The 17,104-nt window shown below is 25.1% G+C and overlaps 2 protein-coding genes across 2 annotated transcripts; one reads left to right on the top strand and one right to left on the bottom strand.

Moving 5' to 3' along the window:
• Positions 1 to 449: 449 nt before the first annotated feature.
• Positions 450 to 8,247, bottom strand: LOC129972420 (transmembrane protein 72-like). The gene is made up of 6 exons (XM_056086555.1): positions 8,088 to 8,247; positions 7,267 to 7,327; positions 7,053 to 7,124; positions 5,584 to 5,720; positions 5,146 to 5,251; positions 450 to 902 (listed from the first exon to the last, which is right to left on the bottom strand). Exons 1-6 carry the CDS (start codon positions 8,173 to 8,175, stop codon positions 812 to 814), a joined length of 555 nt encoding a protein of 184 aa, XP_055942530.1. The 5' UTR covers positions 8,176 to 8,247; the 3' UTR covers positions 450 to 811.
• Positions 8,248 to 8,530: 283 nt separating this feature from the next.
• Positions 8,531 to 16,637, top strand: LOC129971082 (alpha-(1,3)-fucosyltransferase 10-like). Its single transcript, XM_056084553.1, has 7 exons — positions 8,531 to 8,801; positions 10,246 to 10,294; positions 11,166 to 11,305; positions 11,473 to 11,598; positions 11,681 to 11,958; positions 13,427 to 13,601; positions 15,091 to 16,637. Exons 1-7 carry the CDS (start codon positions 8,673 to 8,675, stop codon positions 15,598 to 15,600), a joined length of 1,407 nt encoding a protein of 468 aa, XP_055940528.1. The 5' UTR covers positions 8,531 to 8,672; the 3' UTR covers positions 15,601 to 16,637.
• Positions 16,638 to 17,104: the final 467 nt, after the last annotated feature.

Raw genomic sequence — 17,104 nt, 5'->3', positions numbered from 1 at the left:
AGTATACTACAGTTATTCAGCTGATTCTTAGATTGTCTCAACATTAAGCAGCCATCGGAAGACAAAATAGCTAGAATAATTCTTAGTAAATGCTAGAAAAGAGAATTTTACAATGCATCATCTATCGATAATCAAAAAACATACAACATAAATAGTTAGTAGTCCACAGTGTAATACATAATTTAATAGTTAGTGACTTAGAAGGATTAGTACATCATCATCTTTTTATCTCCAATTCTTATCACATGGAAAATATTTACTGAAAAAAACTTCAATAAGAATAAGTAAGAATTATTAATTATAAATAAATAGTTGCAGCATTAAATGCAAATTATTAATACTGGCATTTTTATTCTGGTAATTAAATCTACACAATAATTAAACTTATTAAAGAATATATTATCTTTTAATATTATGCAATATAAAGTCATTTATATCATTTTGGCAATATGATGAATTTAATACTGAACTTTAAGCTCCAATAACTGAGTAATCACATACAACATATCCAAATTATATCAGCAACTTTTCATAATAAAAATAAATATACCAAGCCTAATATAGTTAGCTAGTTGAAAATCACCGGTGACAAAATTAATAACAAGTCGATATACAACAATAATAATATTTTCAGAAACAAACCTTTCAGAAAAATAATAACTATGAATGGATGAATACTGGATGATTTCTACAGAAGGCAGCAAAGAATCGAGCAGCTGTCCACAGTACAAAATGCAGCAGTAGAAGCATGCTGAATATAACAGAATCCATCTGTTCTTTGGCTTGTAGAATAAAAGGCATAACAAATTATTCAAACACGCAGAATAGTGTCTTGATCACCAACATTGCCACAGTTTGGGGAGGGAAGGCTGTCATCAATTTCATCTTGAAGATCTTCAAACCTATGCATTGTTAAGAAAGTAAACCTTTTAAATATATAAAAAGATTTATATTCATAAGGGATGAAAATTTTGGAATTCTATAATTTTTATTTTCTTAAATCTGAAATTATTGAACAATAGAATCATTTACTTTTTCAAATTTTGTTTTAGGCATAATGACAGAAAGTAGATCATTATTGTACTAAGTCAGCTTGTGAAATTCTATTTAATATATATATATTATTTTTTTCATGTATAAAGAATATAGGGATAATTTATAGAAGAGGAAGAAAGTTTACTGAAATTTGTTGCTGTTCAAGACAATTACAGGGTGATTACATAAACAGTGAATAAAATTTCCCTGACTTATGGCCACTAATCATATTAGTTCCCTGGCTTTCTCCCTATTCTGAATCACTGTAAGTTTACAAGATATTTTATTAAACACATTTTTATAAATCATGTATTTTTTTATATATTTTTAAAAAATTTAATTTAATAAAAAATGGAATGAGCATTCCTCACCCCCCAGCCCCCCCCCCCAAAAAAACGCTATTAAATCAGTACATTACATTTCTTATAAAAAAAAAAAATACTGGAAATTTTAACAAAATACTTTACTTTTAAAACGTTATAAGAATTCTAGGAAACATTAAAAATACTCTTTACAACACAAATTAAGTTATGTTAACAGTAAAGTTTATTATGATCTTTATTCAAAATTTCAAATTAATCCAATTACTAATTAGCATTCTGTGTACAGTATCAGAATTATAAGTTACAGCATAAATATCAAAATAGAACTATCATGTGCACCTAATAACATATATTTTAACAAAGAAAAAAAAAAGAAACTGCCAAAATATTACTTTAAATTTTTTTCTTTAATAATTCATAAGAAATTATTTTTTTTAATCAAAAACTTATGCTTTTATAACAAATAAAAAGTTCCTTTAATTCCATTTATTATTACAAATAATGCTAAATATAAGATATTAATTTTATCCTAATAACTCAAGTAACAAATAATATTTGCTTAACTATCACAATTAAAATGTAAAATATTACAAGTAATAATCAATTAATTTCAGAACTGACAGATCAATTATTAGAGCTATAATTATAAATTATAGCTCTATATTATATTATTTTTTATAATATAATATACTTGGTTTAAAACAACCAGTCCTGGTTTGAGTAAATTAAAAAGTTTTAAAAGTTTATTTATTTTATTTTTAAAAATTTTTGAGGCTTGCAATTTTTGAGTTGTTAACAAGTCAAACCAAAATTTATTCATTCTGTCTCAAGTGAAAACTAATCATCCTGAAAGTTTCATTAGAGCTGCTGTTAGTAGCATTTAACAGTTTATTACTCTTCCTGTCATAATAAAATTTCAAAAAGTCATCATAACCTTGAAATTTTTTTTGTCTGGGTGCTGTTTCTGATTGTTTTGGCGATATTAGGCTTCAGATGTAGAGAAAAGACAGTGCAAAAATTTCAAAAAGTCATCATAACCTTGAATTTTTTTTTTTGTCTGGGTGCTGTTTCTGATTGTTTTGGCGATATTAGGCTTCAGATGTAGAGAAAAGATAGTGCAAAATCGCTGATTGCACAAAATGCTTTCACCTACAATTTTGCCAGATTTTTAGATATTTTTATGAATTTCTTTGATTTTTCCAGATCAATAAAATTCCCTGATTTCTTGGTTCTGTTGCCACCCTGAATAAATTACTTTCTTGCACGAAATTGCTTATTCCCAAAACTTACGTTTCTAGTCCATACTGTTCATAATAATTAGGAAATGAATATGTAGCAATAAGAAAGAAACAACAAAATTTTTTTTTTAATTAAACAAGAACATTAAAAAAGAAAATGACAATTAAAGAAAGCTGTTTTATTATACAAATTCAATTATGTGTCTAAATAGCAAATGGCATAAGCGTGATGGAGAGAAACATATGAAAATGGATAACAGTGCCAAAAATAGATTCTTCTGTGATCATTGCTAGAAAATACTAACAGCAATGAGAAATGAAGAGGTCTAGGTGCCTAGTAGTTCTTGAGGAGTCCACTGTCACTAATGTTTGAAAATTCCCTATTTGAGAACTGTTGTCGGTGGCACTGGAAGATTTGCTATACTTCTTCTCAATGCGTAATTGAACCACTAACTTTCTTTGACTTGTCATTTGCTTTTATTGTATAGTTAATAGTTTAATCAATTACAACATCAGATGCTTTTTTTATAATCACTTTATTTCATTTGAAAATCCCTTAATTGTTGAAAGCAATAAGTGTGTAAGCAATTAATTGTATCAGATTTAAGTTTGAATGATTTGAAACCGTGCTAGGATTTTTATTCCAGGAGCAGGTCAGGAGTTTTGAAATTGGATCACAACTGCTTCTACATTTAAAGAAAAAAAAATGTCTCTAAAACTTTAATGAATTAAAATAGGGATAAAAAGTTCAAAATGCATAAAAAAAAAGAATAAAAAAATGAATATTCTGAATAAACATTAATATTTTCCAAATAGTTTTAGAGTAAATTCAAATTTATAAAAAATTTTGATAAAAGCAAACATTTTATTAGACCTATGACATTTCAAAATATAAGTTTGTGCAAAATATGTTTCAAATATTAATTCAGCCTATACACAGAATCACAAAAAAAATAAAAAAAATAAATAATAATAATAATAATAAAATATCTTTATATAAATCAAAAAGCAAATAAGAAGAAACCATAAAAATTAATATGTGGTAGGGGTTAAAAAATATTTAGGGAATAAATATATATATATTTCTTTACGTAGAATTGTTAAATCTTAAAATGGACTGTTTTATTTCCTTGTACAGAAATTGTTTAAGAATGTAGTTATCAGAAGTCTAGGTATTTTCCCCTTAACAAAAAACCTTTTTGTAACAAAATGATTTAAATAATCACAATTCCAAAACTATGGAAAGAATTGAAATTTCAATAAGAACTCTAGTTTATTAGCAAGGCAGCATTATATGCAAAAGTGTGTCAATGTCTTTCTGCTCTAGGAAAATAATTAAAAATAATATATTTCAGAAAATAGTGAATTTTTTTAAATCTGAATATGTCAAGCATAAAAAATTTACAATAGCATTCCTTGAATTAAACTGAAATGACCATCTAAATTTTTGCTTCAATATGAGCATTTTGAAAATAAATATGGGCAATTTTTTATTTAAGAAATTACAAAATGGAACATATTTATGATAACAAATATCTCAATATTTTTTAATGAAGATAATCATGATTCTTCTGATTACTGTATTTTAATTTACTCCAATAGAACTTATTTAGAAAAAAAAATAAAAGCAAGAAAATAATAATACTGAATATTATTCTAATGCCAAATTACAATTTTTATGCTACCTTAATAAGAGAAAAGTTTTGTCACATAATATATTACATAAAAATGCTTATGTAAGTGGTTAAAATGCACAGATATATTCATTTTTACTCGACCTGTTTATATGTTCAAGCTTTTCTTATAATATGAGGCAAATATGCTACATGATAAAAGTGTTTTAAATAAAGATGTAAAAAATTGAGATGTGTATATATTTTGGGCCTCACATTCAAGTCTTGGAAAGCACATACTAAAGTATTTGTTTCAAAATAACTATTCTCATATTAATCAAACAATGATTAAATATTTTTTTCAGTGCTGCTTTTGTGAAATTTTAGATATACAAATGAAATTTAATATTAAAATATATATAAATGGGATAATTGATCATAAAGTTTAAATTATTCCAATAAGCTTTTAATATTAGAGAATGTATGATAGTAAAATAATTTTTTAATTATATTTATATTAAAAAATAATTTCCTGGAAATAGTTTTTATTTTCTTCAGATTTCGTTTTACTTTTAATTAGACCACTATGCACGTGATTTTTTTTTTTTTTTTTTAACATTTATAACACAATAAGCATAATGTTCAGTTTCTTTTGTATGGGTGAACATCTGATCATTCCAGAAATGTAAATCCTTAAAACGATTTCCATAGTGGTACTCAAGTAAAGAGCATGAAACTTAAATACAATTGCATACATTTACTTGCAGCAGATGCATAAGTTCACTTCATGAAGGTACAATGAAAATATTTTGAAAATTTCTTCAATGAAGTTTATTTATTTTCATACTTGATGATAAATCTTAAACAGGTTTTGAAACATATTTTTGAATTAGCAAGAGCAGTTAATGAAAATTACACATTGAATAAAACACATACCTATCATATGAGCATTCTTTATCAAACATCATGGTTTCCTGTTCACTTAAATGAATTTTATAAGTAAATATAAGATATAATAAGGCCAGCACTATCAACATGCTCCCTGGAAATGAAGAAAAATGAATATATATATATTTACATGTGCTATATAAAAGTTTATATATAATGTAACATTTTTATAAAAATGCCAAGTAATTTGAATATACTATACAACTTCATTAATATTTATTTAGTTTACATTGCTGTTTCTGAAAACAAGATAAATGCTAACAGATTTATTTTAAATACATGCAATAAAATTTTTTGTACATTTTTTTTATAACATAAAGGAATTCTTATCAATAAAACATGTAAAAAATTATATAATTTTTATGAATATAAATTCAAATATTAATAAAATTTGAATAATTTTTATTATATTATAATTTAACTTACCCCCGATTGTAGCTAACCACAATTCATGAGGATTCATGAAGCAAAAAATGGAAAGAAAAAAATATAAAACTGTCTTTTTCCACATGTCCAGCCACTGAACACGTTGCCAAAATTGATAGCACAAATTCTTCTCATCTCTAAAAGATTTTAAAAAAAAGCAATAAATGATTATTCTCATATAATATTGGATTATTATACACACAAGTAGAATAGTTTTATGAACTACAGATTTGAAGCTTGGGTGTGGAAGCAATACTCAATCTATATATTAACCTCAATAACAAAAATTTTACCAAATAAAATCATCGTCAGATCCATTTTGATTTAAGCTTCAGAAACTTCAACTAAAGACAAAATCTTTTAGCTATTATTCAGAATTATTTATGGCAGAAAATAAAGTAGGATAAAATGTTGCACAAAAGAAACAACCATGAGTTACACAACTGTTATGAGGATATTTATACAATTCAGCTATATAAATATCTCATATTCAATTTATAAAATTACAAAGAATCAGATGGATTCTCAAATACTAGATGAATACATCCTTAAAAAGATGGTTCTTACAAAACTAATGGAGGAACATCATAGGAGAAGGTCTAAAATTAGACCAATTGACTGATTGATAAGGATTTTAATTGCAGCAGATTAATTAATTTTACTGTGAGCACATTAAAATGGAATAAACTAATTGAAAAGATTAGGAACCATTCTGAGCAATTGAGCCACTGATGATGATGGCCTGTATAACAATTTAATTAATGAATTTAATAAGATTAATAAAAATAATCAAATGTTTGCTTTTTACAAAGAATTGAAAGAAACTATTAGATTATCACTTCATTAAACTCTGTAATATAAGCATTCATTAGGAATGAGGAAAAACAATTCACACAAAAAGAAGAAACAATTTACCATAATTAGAACAGAAGAATTTTGAATTAGCAATAATAATGGTTGGTAATTATCAACCAATTTCTGATCTATTTTTCAGCCCAAATATCCCTGATATACAGTAAAATTAAACAACACAATGTGCAATTTCATTATAATATCAAGTTGTTGATGGCTTTAGACATTATAGTCTATTCATGATTTACACAAATATTATACTTAGCGAAACAGAAAAATCCCTTTTCTGCTTAATTTCACATATTTAAATTTAAAAAAAAAAATGAAAACAATCAATTAGTTCTGATAGATGATAGTTGATTTACACAAATGCAAGAAGTTATTTATATCCCAAATATAAATGATGAATTCTGCTTAATTCTATCCAGCTGTCTTATCGTCAATTAAAAAGAAAGTGTTACAGTTATATGGTTAAAAATAATATTAAAGCAGCATAAAAAACTTGATTGGAACATAATTTAAGCATAAATTATTTGTATTTTCGAAAGATTTTTATAAGTTTTTTTCTACTTCTATTATTTGAAATTAATGAAAATAATTAAAAGTTCATATCTTACTTTATGATTAAATCCAAATAGATATTTATAGCAAATGAAGTCTCAAAAATTGTGAGAAGCACTGCAATGAACCTGAAAATAAGAAAATTCATGGCAATAGTTAGGCAGGTGGGTGGGTCTGTTCTGAGAAATTCAATGAAACAGCCTCTAGAATATTTTGAAATATATATATTTATAATATTAAAAATACATTCTATTCAGATTCATTACTTACAATAAATATGCCCCTAGTCCATGTTTGTGCATTGTCAAATCGGTTCCAACACCCCACATAACTATAAAAACATACATGAAAGACAATGGCATGAATATAAAAATTTTACATTAATTGTACAATATTTTAAATGAAAATGAATTTATAAAAATAAAAAATAATTTATAATATTAATAATTTTAAAAGTGATAAAAATTTAAATCATTATATCATCTATTGCATTTAAATAAATTAATTTAAAAAATCGTATGAAATGTTTACATTTACAATCACTAAAAAGAAAGAATGTATTAGATTATTTTAATAATCGCCTTGCTAAATAAATAATTAAAACAACTTTAAAATTTTCTTTTTTATAATTTACACATGATTGAAATACTTAAATTTCGTTTTCATTCGTCTTATGAAGTAATTAAAAATGCTTATTACTTTTTTAAGCTTAGATATTTTATATTCTAATTTGAGAAAAATGAATACGTTCGTTCTAAAAATTAACTAACACTCAATGCTAAAAAATTTGTTTCTATACGATTTAATGAAAATTTATCAGATTTTCAAAGATGCAACTAAAATTCTCATTTTCTGTATTATATTATGTCTTTAGTAAAAAAACATAGCTTAATCGCGACGAATTAATATATATTCAAAATATCGGAAACAGTAATTCATTCGGAAAATACTTTTAATAATATCAGCGCATCCATTTTTTACGGTACATGATTTCTGTGTTTTTTTTTTTTTTTTTTTTTTTAAAAAGAGATTATATCTTATAAGAATTAATGATATTTCGAATAAAATATTATACATATTTAATTCTTTACCTATCATGGTTAGAATGCCCCATAATCGGGTAGTAGCTTCTATAAATTCCAAAACTTTCAAAAGTGTTTTGGATTTATTCCGATCCATGATCTAATAGTGTTATAAAAGTATCAAATTTTCTAAATTTAAAACGTGATAAAATATATGCGTAACACATGCCATTCCTTAACAATTCATAAAAACAAAACATTGATGTGTTGCCAGATAATTTGTTAGGATAAACAGCTTCTTCTCAAAGATTTAGAAAAGCTATATTCATGTTTTAATAGAAAAAAAAGTTGTTGAAATTCAAAGAAAATTATCAAAATATTTCTTCATATCCATTATTTCCGTATAAATTGAAATTTTTTCAGATTTTGTCTTTTTGAAAATGCAAGCGGTATTTAAGAAAAAGTTTCTAATTCAAATTTGGCAATGATAATGATTGTTTATTTACATTATCGGAAGCTGTTATGTTATTGAAGGATTGATAGCTTCCGGTATTTCTGATGTTTTAATAACATGAAGCTTAAGTGATAAACTAACTTATTAACATGCTGACATACCAATTAACGGTACTGTGATAATATTAAAGATATATCACCATGATCAGAAAATTATGTGAAAGGCTGTTGAGATGCTGCTGTAGAAAGCGAGGTTTTCGTTATAAAGTTGCTTTATTTATAGTTGGAATTGTTATAACATTTTATTTATTTATAATAATTTTAAACGTGGTTAGTAATTTATACTTCATTTCTTTAATGTATTTAATATATGTTGCTCATATGAATTATAATGTTTATTTATTTTTTAATAAAATTTCTTATTTATTGTAATGGAAAAGAGCTTTTTTATTAAAAGTTTATCTAGAGTATAAAATTTGAAGTTTTCATGCGAAATCTATTTACATATTCTTAACATATGGTAAAGAACATGGAGATTTACTTTTTCTGACATGAAATGGCTGCTACCAGTGATGAGGGAGAGGGCTGGTACACTATAGCTCAGATATTACTATATTACACTCTATATTAGGCATGATACCTTTTAGCATAATTTGGCTGTTATATAATTTCATTTGAATGATACTAGGCATCAAAAATAGCGAGTAGTTTTTGATTTGATGTAAGCAAAATTAATAACTAAACTGTAATTAAACCATCACTAATTATTACTTAAAAAGTGATCTTTTAAATAACAAAGAATGAAACATAAATTTTGATTTAATTTCTTGTTTTTAAATATCAATTCAGCAAGGCATTAAAGCAAGAGATCAAGATAAATCATTTGTATAGATGTTAAATTTGTATTTATTTATGTAATAAATTTTGTTGTGCCTTGTATTTTTTAAACAATTTTTAATGAATTTATTTACATTTATTATTTTTATTTATAATCAAGTTTCAGGCTTGGGAAAAAAATTAATGCCACAATAAAACTTTTAGCACTTTATTTCTAACATCTCAGTAAGAGAAGATGTTTGATTTTTTACTGTATATCTTTCTCATTACAAATGTGCAGGAGAAAATGAATGTGCTTTTTTATGGCATATATGCTACAACAGAAAATTGGTACTGTTCAAATTGTTGAGTACAATTTTTTGTTTGCAGCTTTAAGAAATTATTTCTGTATGAAGAGAAGCATATGGTTTTACCTTGCATTTCCATTGAGGATTCAAATCTCTAAAAGAATTAGTATTAGATTGTTGATGAATTTAAATGCCATATTCAAAATTAAAGAGATTTATACTTTTATTTATACAATGAAAAATGCTCCTGATCACTATCTATTCAGTATCCACTTACATTCTGTATCGCTCACTTTGTTTACTACTTGGCGATAACTCTTGGCGACCATCACTATAAAGTAAGTACCCTCAATATTTTCAAGATAAAAATTCATGCACAGAATCACCACTACCTAGAATGATATGTCACATTCAGTAAGTTAACTTGGTCTGTTTCCATAACAATATTACAACTTAAATTGTTATTTGTAATGCAGCATTTTCTTATTCTTATTGTAATCTTTATGCATATGATTTGATATCTATTGAAAGTTAGTACCAAGAAAAAAAGATTACATCCAAATAATATGTTGTTCTTTTAAGAATTTTTTTAAATATGCAATATTTATTTTGTTATATTTTTATGTCAATTTTTTTTTTTTTTCTTATAGATTGAAAATAACTTGGAAGAAGAACAACCAATCTTTCATGTCTATCAAGGTATCTATTTAATCCAATTTATTTCTGAATTATTTATAATTCTTTTAACAATTGTAGTTTTAAAATTGGTAAAAAGAAAGTGCTTTTGTATTAACCACATACCATTGCCAATCTTTAGACTTAATCACATGCCATTAGATGATTATAATAAAATGACTAATTAAAAGACTTTGATGATTAATTGCTGGCATGTAATTAATACAAGTTCCAAAAGATTTGTAATTATTGAAATTGATCAAGATTTATTAATTATTTTCTTTTTTGTTCAAATAAAAGGATTTTTTTGAATGATTGATTGATACAAAAAATACTTAAGAATTACATTTCTAAAAAATGATTAAAAAGCAAAAATTTTCTGAATTTAATGAGGGGAGAAAGTGAAACAAATGATGGAATAAAAAAATAAATAAAAAATTCCAGATTATTGCAAAATATCATTCAATTTCTGAAGAAAATTTTTATAAATTCTGTAAATTTTATTTAGTGCATAAATAAATTTAAAAATCTCAATAATTTTTTTTCTTTTTCTCCTCTTTTATAAAATGATTGTTACAGGCAGGTAGACTAGTTGAATTCTACTAATTACTTTTCACATTTATTTTATTTGAAATTTTATTTTCATTGAATTTTTACATTTTAAAAAAAATAATTGAAATGCTTTATTTATTTCTTTTAAATAGAACACCAGTTTTTAAACTTTAATTCAATATTTAAATGATTTTTTTTTTAAAAAAAGTTTGTGTTATCATCTCTGATTATTTGCACCATTTAGAATTTTCTTCTTTCTTTTGTAATTGTCATTTCATACAAATAAACAGAAACTTTAGGTTCTTCAATATATTCACATTTCCTTTTTATATTTTACAATTAGGTGAGCCAAAAGATGAAAAATTGCCAATAATTATATGGTGGACACCTTTTACTGGAGACACTGGTTCTTTTAAACAGTGTGGCCAACATACTTGCTATTTCACTGACCAAAGAAAATATATATCTGATTCTCGAACAAGAGTATGTAGTTCTTTATTTAGTTGTGCAAATACAATTAATTTTCACAAACTCAATTAAAAAAAAAAAACTGTATATCTTCTTAGTACCATTTAGAAATAATAAAAATACATTTTGCTTTTAAATAAATAAATATATATATATAAAGATTAAAAATATTATTATTCCAGGCTTTTCTTTTCTATGGAAGCGATTTCAAACCCACAGATTTACCACTTCCCAGATCACCTTCACATGATTGGGGTTTATTACATGAAGAATCACCAAAGAATAATTTTTTATTTTCTATGGAGAAGGTAATTTATAAATTATTCATCAAATTTTAGAGCATTATTGGAAAATTGTCATTTATACTTAATGCTCTTTATTTTTTATTAGGTCATGCAGCTTTTTAATCATACTGCAACTTTTCGAAGGGAATCTGATCTCCCCCTTACATTCCAGTATCTGGAAAGTCTGGAATCTTTGACTTCTAAAAAGTATTTTGTGCCAACAACAGAAAAGAATGAAAAAGGGAAAATTCTTGCACCTCTCGTGTACTTACATTCTGACTGCAATACTCCTTCAGAACGTGATTCGTATGTGGAAGAACTAGCAAAGTACATTCGTGTTGATTCATATGGAAAATGCCTTCAAAATAAACAACTGCCTGCTCAGTAAGAAAATTTCTGCAATTTTTATTTTTTTATTTCTGTTTTCTTTTGGACTTCTGTCATTTTTGTCTTCTTATAGAAAAAGTGTTTTTAGAGCATGTCTGCAAAAACTTAAAAAAATTTTTTTTGATTATATATTATTCTGTATAAATTTTAAAAATTTGGTTAAGTCTTTAAATTTTAATTTATAGCTATTCATGGGTTATCTTTATTTTTTTCAATTTACTCTAATGAAGAGCTTAATTGTGAGATCTACTATTTTTCAGCTTTTCACCTAGGTTTTTTTTGTGCGTATGATGAAAACCACTTTGACAAAATGTTGTAAAGTTCATTGATTTGAGTCCACTAAAGATTAACATATATTAAATATATCAACTATCCTCTTAGTAATGTAACAAAAGTACAGCCTTAGACATTTTTTTCACTATGAGACCACAGTTTAAAATTACAAAGTCCATTCTGATATACAATTTGTTTCTGGGTAATTTATTCATAAAGTGAATTTTATGCTATCCACATACTTCCATAAACAAAATAGGTCTTTGAAGATTTTCATTTATAGATTTTTCACAAAGAATTGCATATTTTTAATTCATCATTTAAAAGTGGTACTATAAAAGTTTAAGTACTTCAGATTTTATATTACTGTTATTAGTGATATGAAGTATGTGTTGATTTATGGTAGTGTTTTGATGGGATCCAGAGGTATATATGCTATAAGCAAGGTGGGGGAGGGTATTGCGAAGAGATATTACTCTGGCTTATTTTAATTTTTAAAGAGAAAAGAGGTTTCTGTGTTCCTGGCAGCGTTTACTCTTGCTTCATCACTGAATTTTTATGAATAACATTTTGTAGTGTAGCTTTCTGCATAACTTTAGTTTCACGTGTTTGAAAATTATAGAGCTCACATCAAAATGATACTTGAATTTCAGATAACTGTTTAATCCTTGATGACAGTTGAAAGCACTGCTTTGATAAAATGCTATTATCTATATCGATTAGCATGTATTTTTCTCTTTCTTAGGACTATTCTGCAACAAATTATATCTAATGATTCAAAAATAAATTAAAACTTTTCTGATAAATTAATTCAAAAAATAAAACAGTCTTTTGCAGTATATTGTATTATTTGAAATAAATGAATATTTACTTAAGAGCATTTTCTGTATTTATTTTAATTTGTATAATTCAATTTTTTTTTCATAATTTTTTGGTATTTAATCTACTGGTATATTGAAAAATAAAAATTTATGCATTTAAAAGTATTGTTATTAACAAGAATTTTATTCATTATTTACATTTGATGATACTCTTTTGATGATTTGTTCTTATTGATAAATTTCATTTATTATACGCTTGATAACTAATTACATTTTTAAATCATTACTTATTTTTAACTTTTTTGTAATATATTTTGACTATATTTATTTTTTATTATTTTTCAGTCATGATTAATTCATATACATTTCAGTCTTTCAGATCCAATGAAAACTATGGTTTCTCATGAAATATTTTCACTGCTTTCTCAATATAAATTCAACATTGCTTTTGAAAATGCTGTTTGCCAAGATTATATTACTGAGAAGCTATGGAGACCCCTTACTGTAGGGTCAGTGCCAATTTATTTTGGTTCTCCAAGAGTGGAGGTAAATTTTATTGTATTTCGAATTCATATTTTAGTTGATAGTTTTATAATCAATATCACATTGCATTTTGAATAATAACATAATTTCTTCAATAAATGATTTTATTTAAGTTAAAATATTTTTAAATATATGTGATGTTAAATTTTATAGTAAGTATATGCCATTAATGAACTTTTGGCTTAACATTTTAGCTTTAACTAACATGACATCTTTGATGATTTTTTTTTTTTTTTGCTGTTAATCATTGGATGCAATAAATTGAATATCTCCAGTGATTTTTATGTTTAGTCACTTGCATGTAGTTAATACAAAAGTACTATTTTTACTAAGATTTCTTTTTTTGTGTATGCATTGCTGTTGAATTTCTCATTCGACACAATAAAAATTGAAATATCTTATTTGAAACATATTTAAGAAAATGCCATGTTCTTTTCATGGTTTCTTGGTTATTTTAGTTTATTTTGCAATCTTGCTGAATAAATTTTTTAAGTCATTTTTTAGAATTATTTGTACTCAAATTCTGATGTTCAGATAAGAACTTCAGCCTGGTACATCTGCTAAAAATCAAATATTTTAATATTTTATTTAATTTTAAAAATTAAATAAATATACAGCTTCTTATAACATACAATGAAGATCTGTATGAATTCATAAACAATGTACTGAATAAAGATAATAAAGCATCTTTTTGACTAATGTTTATGCGTCTTGTGTCCCAGTTGTTCCATAGGAAAAACTTAAGCAAACTAGTATAAAAGCTGCAGTTCTTCAGAATAATGTGTTTTTAATATTATAATGTTTTTTGTCTTGCATGCTTTGTAATTTGTGTGATGCAAAAATTGTTTAATGTAAAAGAAAGAATTTGGTTTTAAAAGAATTCCCATAAGGCAGATATATGTGAAAACAGAAATATAGACACTCTTTCATTACATTGAATGATATAAAAATCATTACCGTCAGGAAATAATAGTTGATGCAATCACGTTGGACTAAGACACACAGAGGAATTAAATTTAAAAAAAATATTATATCATGATGTTTTGAATGAAAAGTTCAAAATTAGTTTTTGCATGAATTAAAAATGAATGGTATAAAATGGCCTTTATTATTTTAAACTAGGATTATTAAATTAACAAAAAATTTACTGAATATAAAGTTGTTAGTCTAATATTAATTTACAGGATTTCATTAAAAAAATTACATTGTAATATCTGCTGTGGTTTTTTAAACATATTGAAACTAATATATTCACCAATTGTTAATATTTACCATTATTCTCATCTGATATGATTTACTTCAATAGAGGAAATCAGTACTTAACTTTTTCTTATTTCCATAGTTTTCTGTTTTTTTCTTTTTTTCGTATGTAATTTTTTACTATTAATGCAAGTTCTAGCTGGATATTGACTTGTTATTAAAATGTGTATGATTATTTTTATTTGTATTGGAGACAAACTGTAATGTTTTTTTTCTTCTTTTTATTATTTAGGATTGGTTGCCAAATCCCCAATCTGCTATTCTTGTTAGAAACTTTGAAAGCCCTAAGAAACTGGCTGAGTACTTATTAAAATTACAAGCTGATGATGCCGCTTATGAGCAACATTTGGAGCATAAAATCAGAGGCCAAATATCAAATAAAAAACTCATAGATGCTATGAATGACAGGGAATGGGGCATCAATAATGATCCATCCAAAAAGAACTTTATAGATTGCTTTGAATGTCTGGTTTGTAAAAGAGTGGCAGAAAACTACAAGCGTGAATTAAGGAATTCTTCACCATTAAAATTTCAAGCTACTCTTCATCACTATGGATGCCCCAAGCCCGTTGGGAATTTTACCTTGAAAGAGGACAGTCAAAATTGGTGGCCTGAGCTATATGACAAAGCTGTCTATGAAGCTCAAGCAATGGAGAATCTCATGCAAAGAGGTACAAATTACACATCTACAGATTTTTACCAGGAAGTGATCAATTTGCTTGAAAATAGTGCTGTTAGATGAGTATGCGATTCTGAAAGACATGAATTATTCTTGTTAAAGAGCTTTCATCATTTGTTGACTGTACGTCAAATTGTTATAAGATGTGTTCATGTTTAGATTTTATTCATATATATACAGTGTTCTTCAACCAAAGCTACATGTTAAAGTAAGCATAAAAGGTGTTATTACTTTTGTAAGTTAGGTTTATAAAATAAATCAATGTAAGTTCATTTGTTTTTATGGTACTTACATATTATAGCAACTCCCCAAGTTTACTTGGAAATCTTAGGATCATACCAAGATCGCCAATCTCCATTATGCAACTATCTTGATGATATTTCTTGAATCTCAGTGTGTATGTGTGTGGGGTAACGCTATATCTATATAATTGACAGTTGGATTAGAGAATTTAAAGCATTGATGATATGTTTCTTTAAATATCCAAATAAAAGCAGGAATATTAATTTTTATTTTATTTATTTCTCTATTATTTCAACATTTTGCAGGTAATCTAGTAAGATTCCTCTTCAAAATTATATATGTGTGTAAAATATATTGAAATATCTATGAAAATTTTATACTTTATTGCACATTTTTTTGAAACAGAGTAAGCTCCACTAAGTTTGATTATATTTGTTTGTTTATAATTATAGGCTTATATTTAATTTTATTGCTATCATATCTTCGATTAAAAAAATAATGCAATTTCTTTGTTATTAAATATGTAACATATATAATTGGTTGTCTTAAAATTTAAATCGAAATTGAAAATGTAGGGAATTTATTATTATATACTTTGCAACATCTTCATGAAATAATTTATACATGCATTGGTTAATAAAAGGCATTTGTGTATTATTGCTACAATGGCTTTATCAAAGAATATATAGAAAATAAGATTAATTTGGTGATAATACATGAATACCTTGTCGTTTATTGATAAATCTCTTATCTCAATCCAGAAGTATTTCATTTCAATAAATGTTAAGTGATTGCAATGTTTATTATTCATTTTTAGTATACAAAACTGTTATATTTTGGAAGCTATATTTCATAAATGCCTGAAAAATCTATAGTGTTGTTCGCTTTATTTTTCAAAATTTGATTTAAAAAAATAAATAAATAAAAGTAGACTTGTTATTATTATTATTTTTGCATATTTTATCTAACTTATTTCATATTTCTTAAGATGGAATTTTTTACTTGCTTCCTAATGTGCAAGAACAAAACTTTTATATATTTATTAATGGCAATACACTCATATAATGTTTCCATAATTTGTTGTATGATCAAACAATTTAATTAAATTTCAGCTTTATACAAATAGAACCCACTAGTTGATAAGAAAATTGATTTCAGAATTCTATGCTATTTACAATACATATTAAAGACTAGAAAGAGGAAATAATTAAATAATCTTTTATTACATTAATGAAATTATGTTTAAAAAGTTTTTTCCCAATATAAAAAATAGTAAATATAGTTTGGCAATTGTTAACATAATGTTTTGCTTTAATTTTTATGC

The sequence above is a fragment of the Argiope bruennichi genome, chromosome 6, assembly GCF_947563725.1.
Source record: "Argiope bruennichi chromosome 6, qqArgBrue1.1, whole genome shotgun sequence".
Taxonomy (NCBI): domain Eukaryota; kingdom Metazoa; phylum Arthropoda; class Arachnida; order Araneae; family Araneidae; genus Argiope; species Argiope bruennichi.
Note: the sequence above shows the minus strand (reverse complement) of the source record. Positions and strands in the feature narration are given on the sequence as shown.

What these genes read in the sequence shown, in the direction of transcription:
- LOC129972420 (XM_056086555.1), bottom strand. Translation starts at nt 8,175, where the DNA reads ATGGATCGGAATAAATCCAAAACACTTTTGAAAGTTTTGGAATTTATA. An exon ending in GGGCATTCTAACCATGATAG is followed by an intron (nt 7,328 to 8,087) that starts GTAAAGAATTAA and finishes ATGTTTTTATAG; the next exon opens with TTATGTGGGGTGTTGGAACC. An exon ending in GTGGTTAGCTACAATCGGGG is followed by an intron (nt 5,252 to 5,583) that starts GTAAGTTAAATT and finishes CTTCATTTCCAG; the next exon opens with GGAGCATGTTGATAGTGCTG.
- LOC129971082 (XM_056084553.1), top strand. Translation starts at nt 8,673, where the DNA reads ATGATCAGAAAATTATGTGAAAGGCTGTTGAGATGCTGCTGTAGAAAG. An exon ending in TTATAATAATTTTAAACGTG is followed by an intron (nt 8,802 to 10,245) that starts GTTAGTAATTTA and finishes TTTTTCTTATAG; the next exon opens with ATTGAAAATAACTTGGAAGA. An exon ending in AATAAACAACTGCCTGCTCA is followed by an intron (nt 11,959 to 13,426) that starts GTAAGAAAATTT and finishes TATACATTTCAG; the next exon opens with TCTTTCAGATCCAATGAAAA.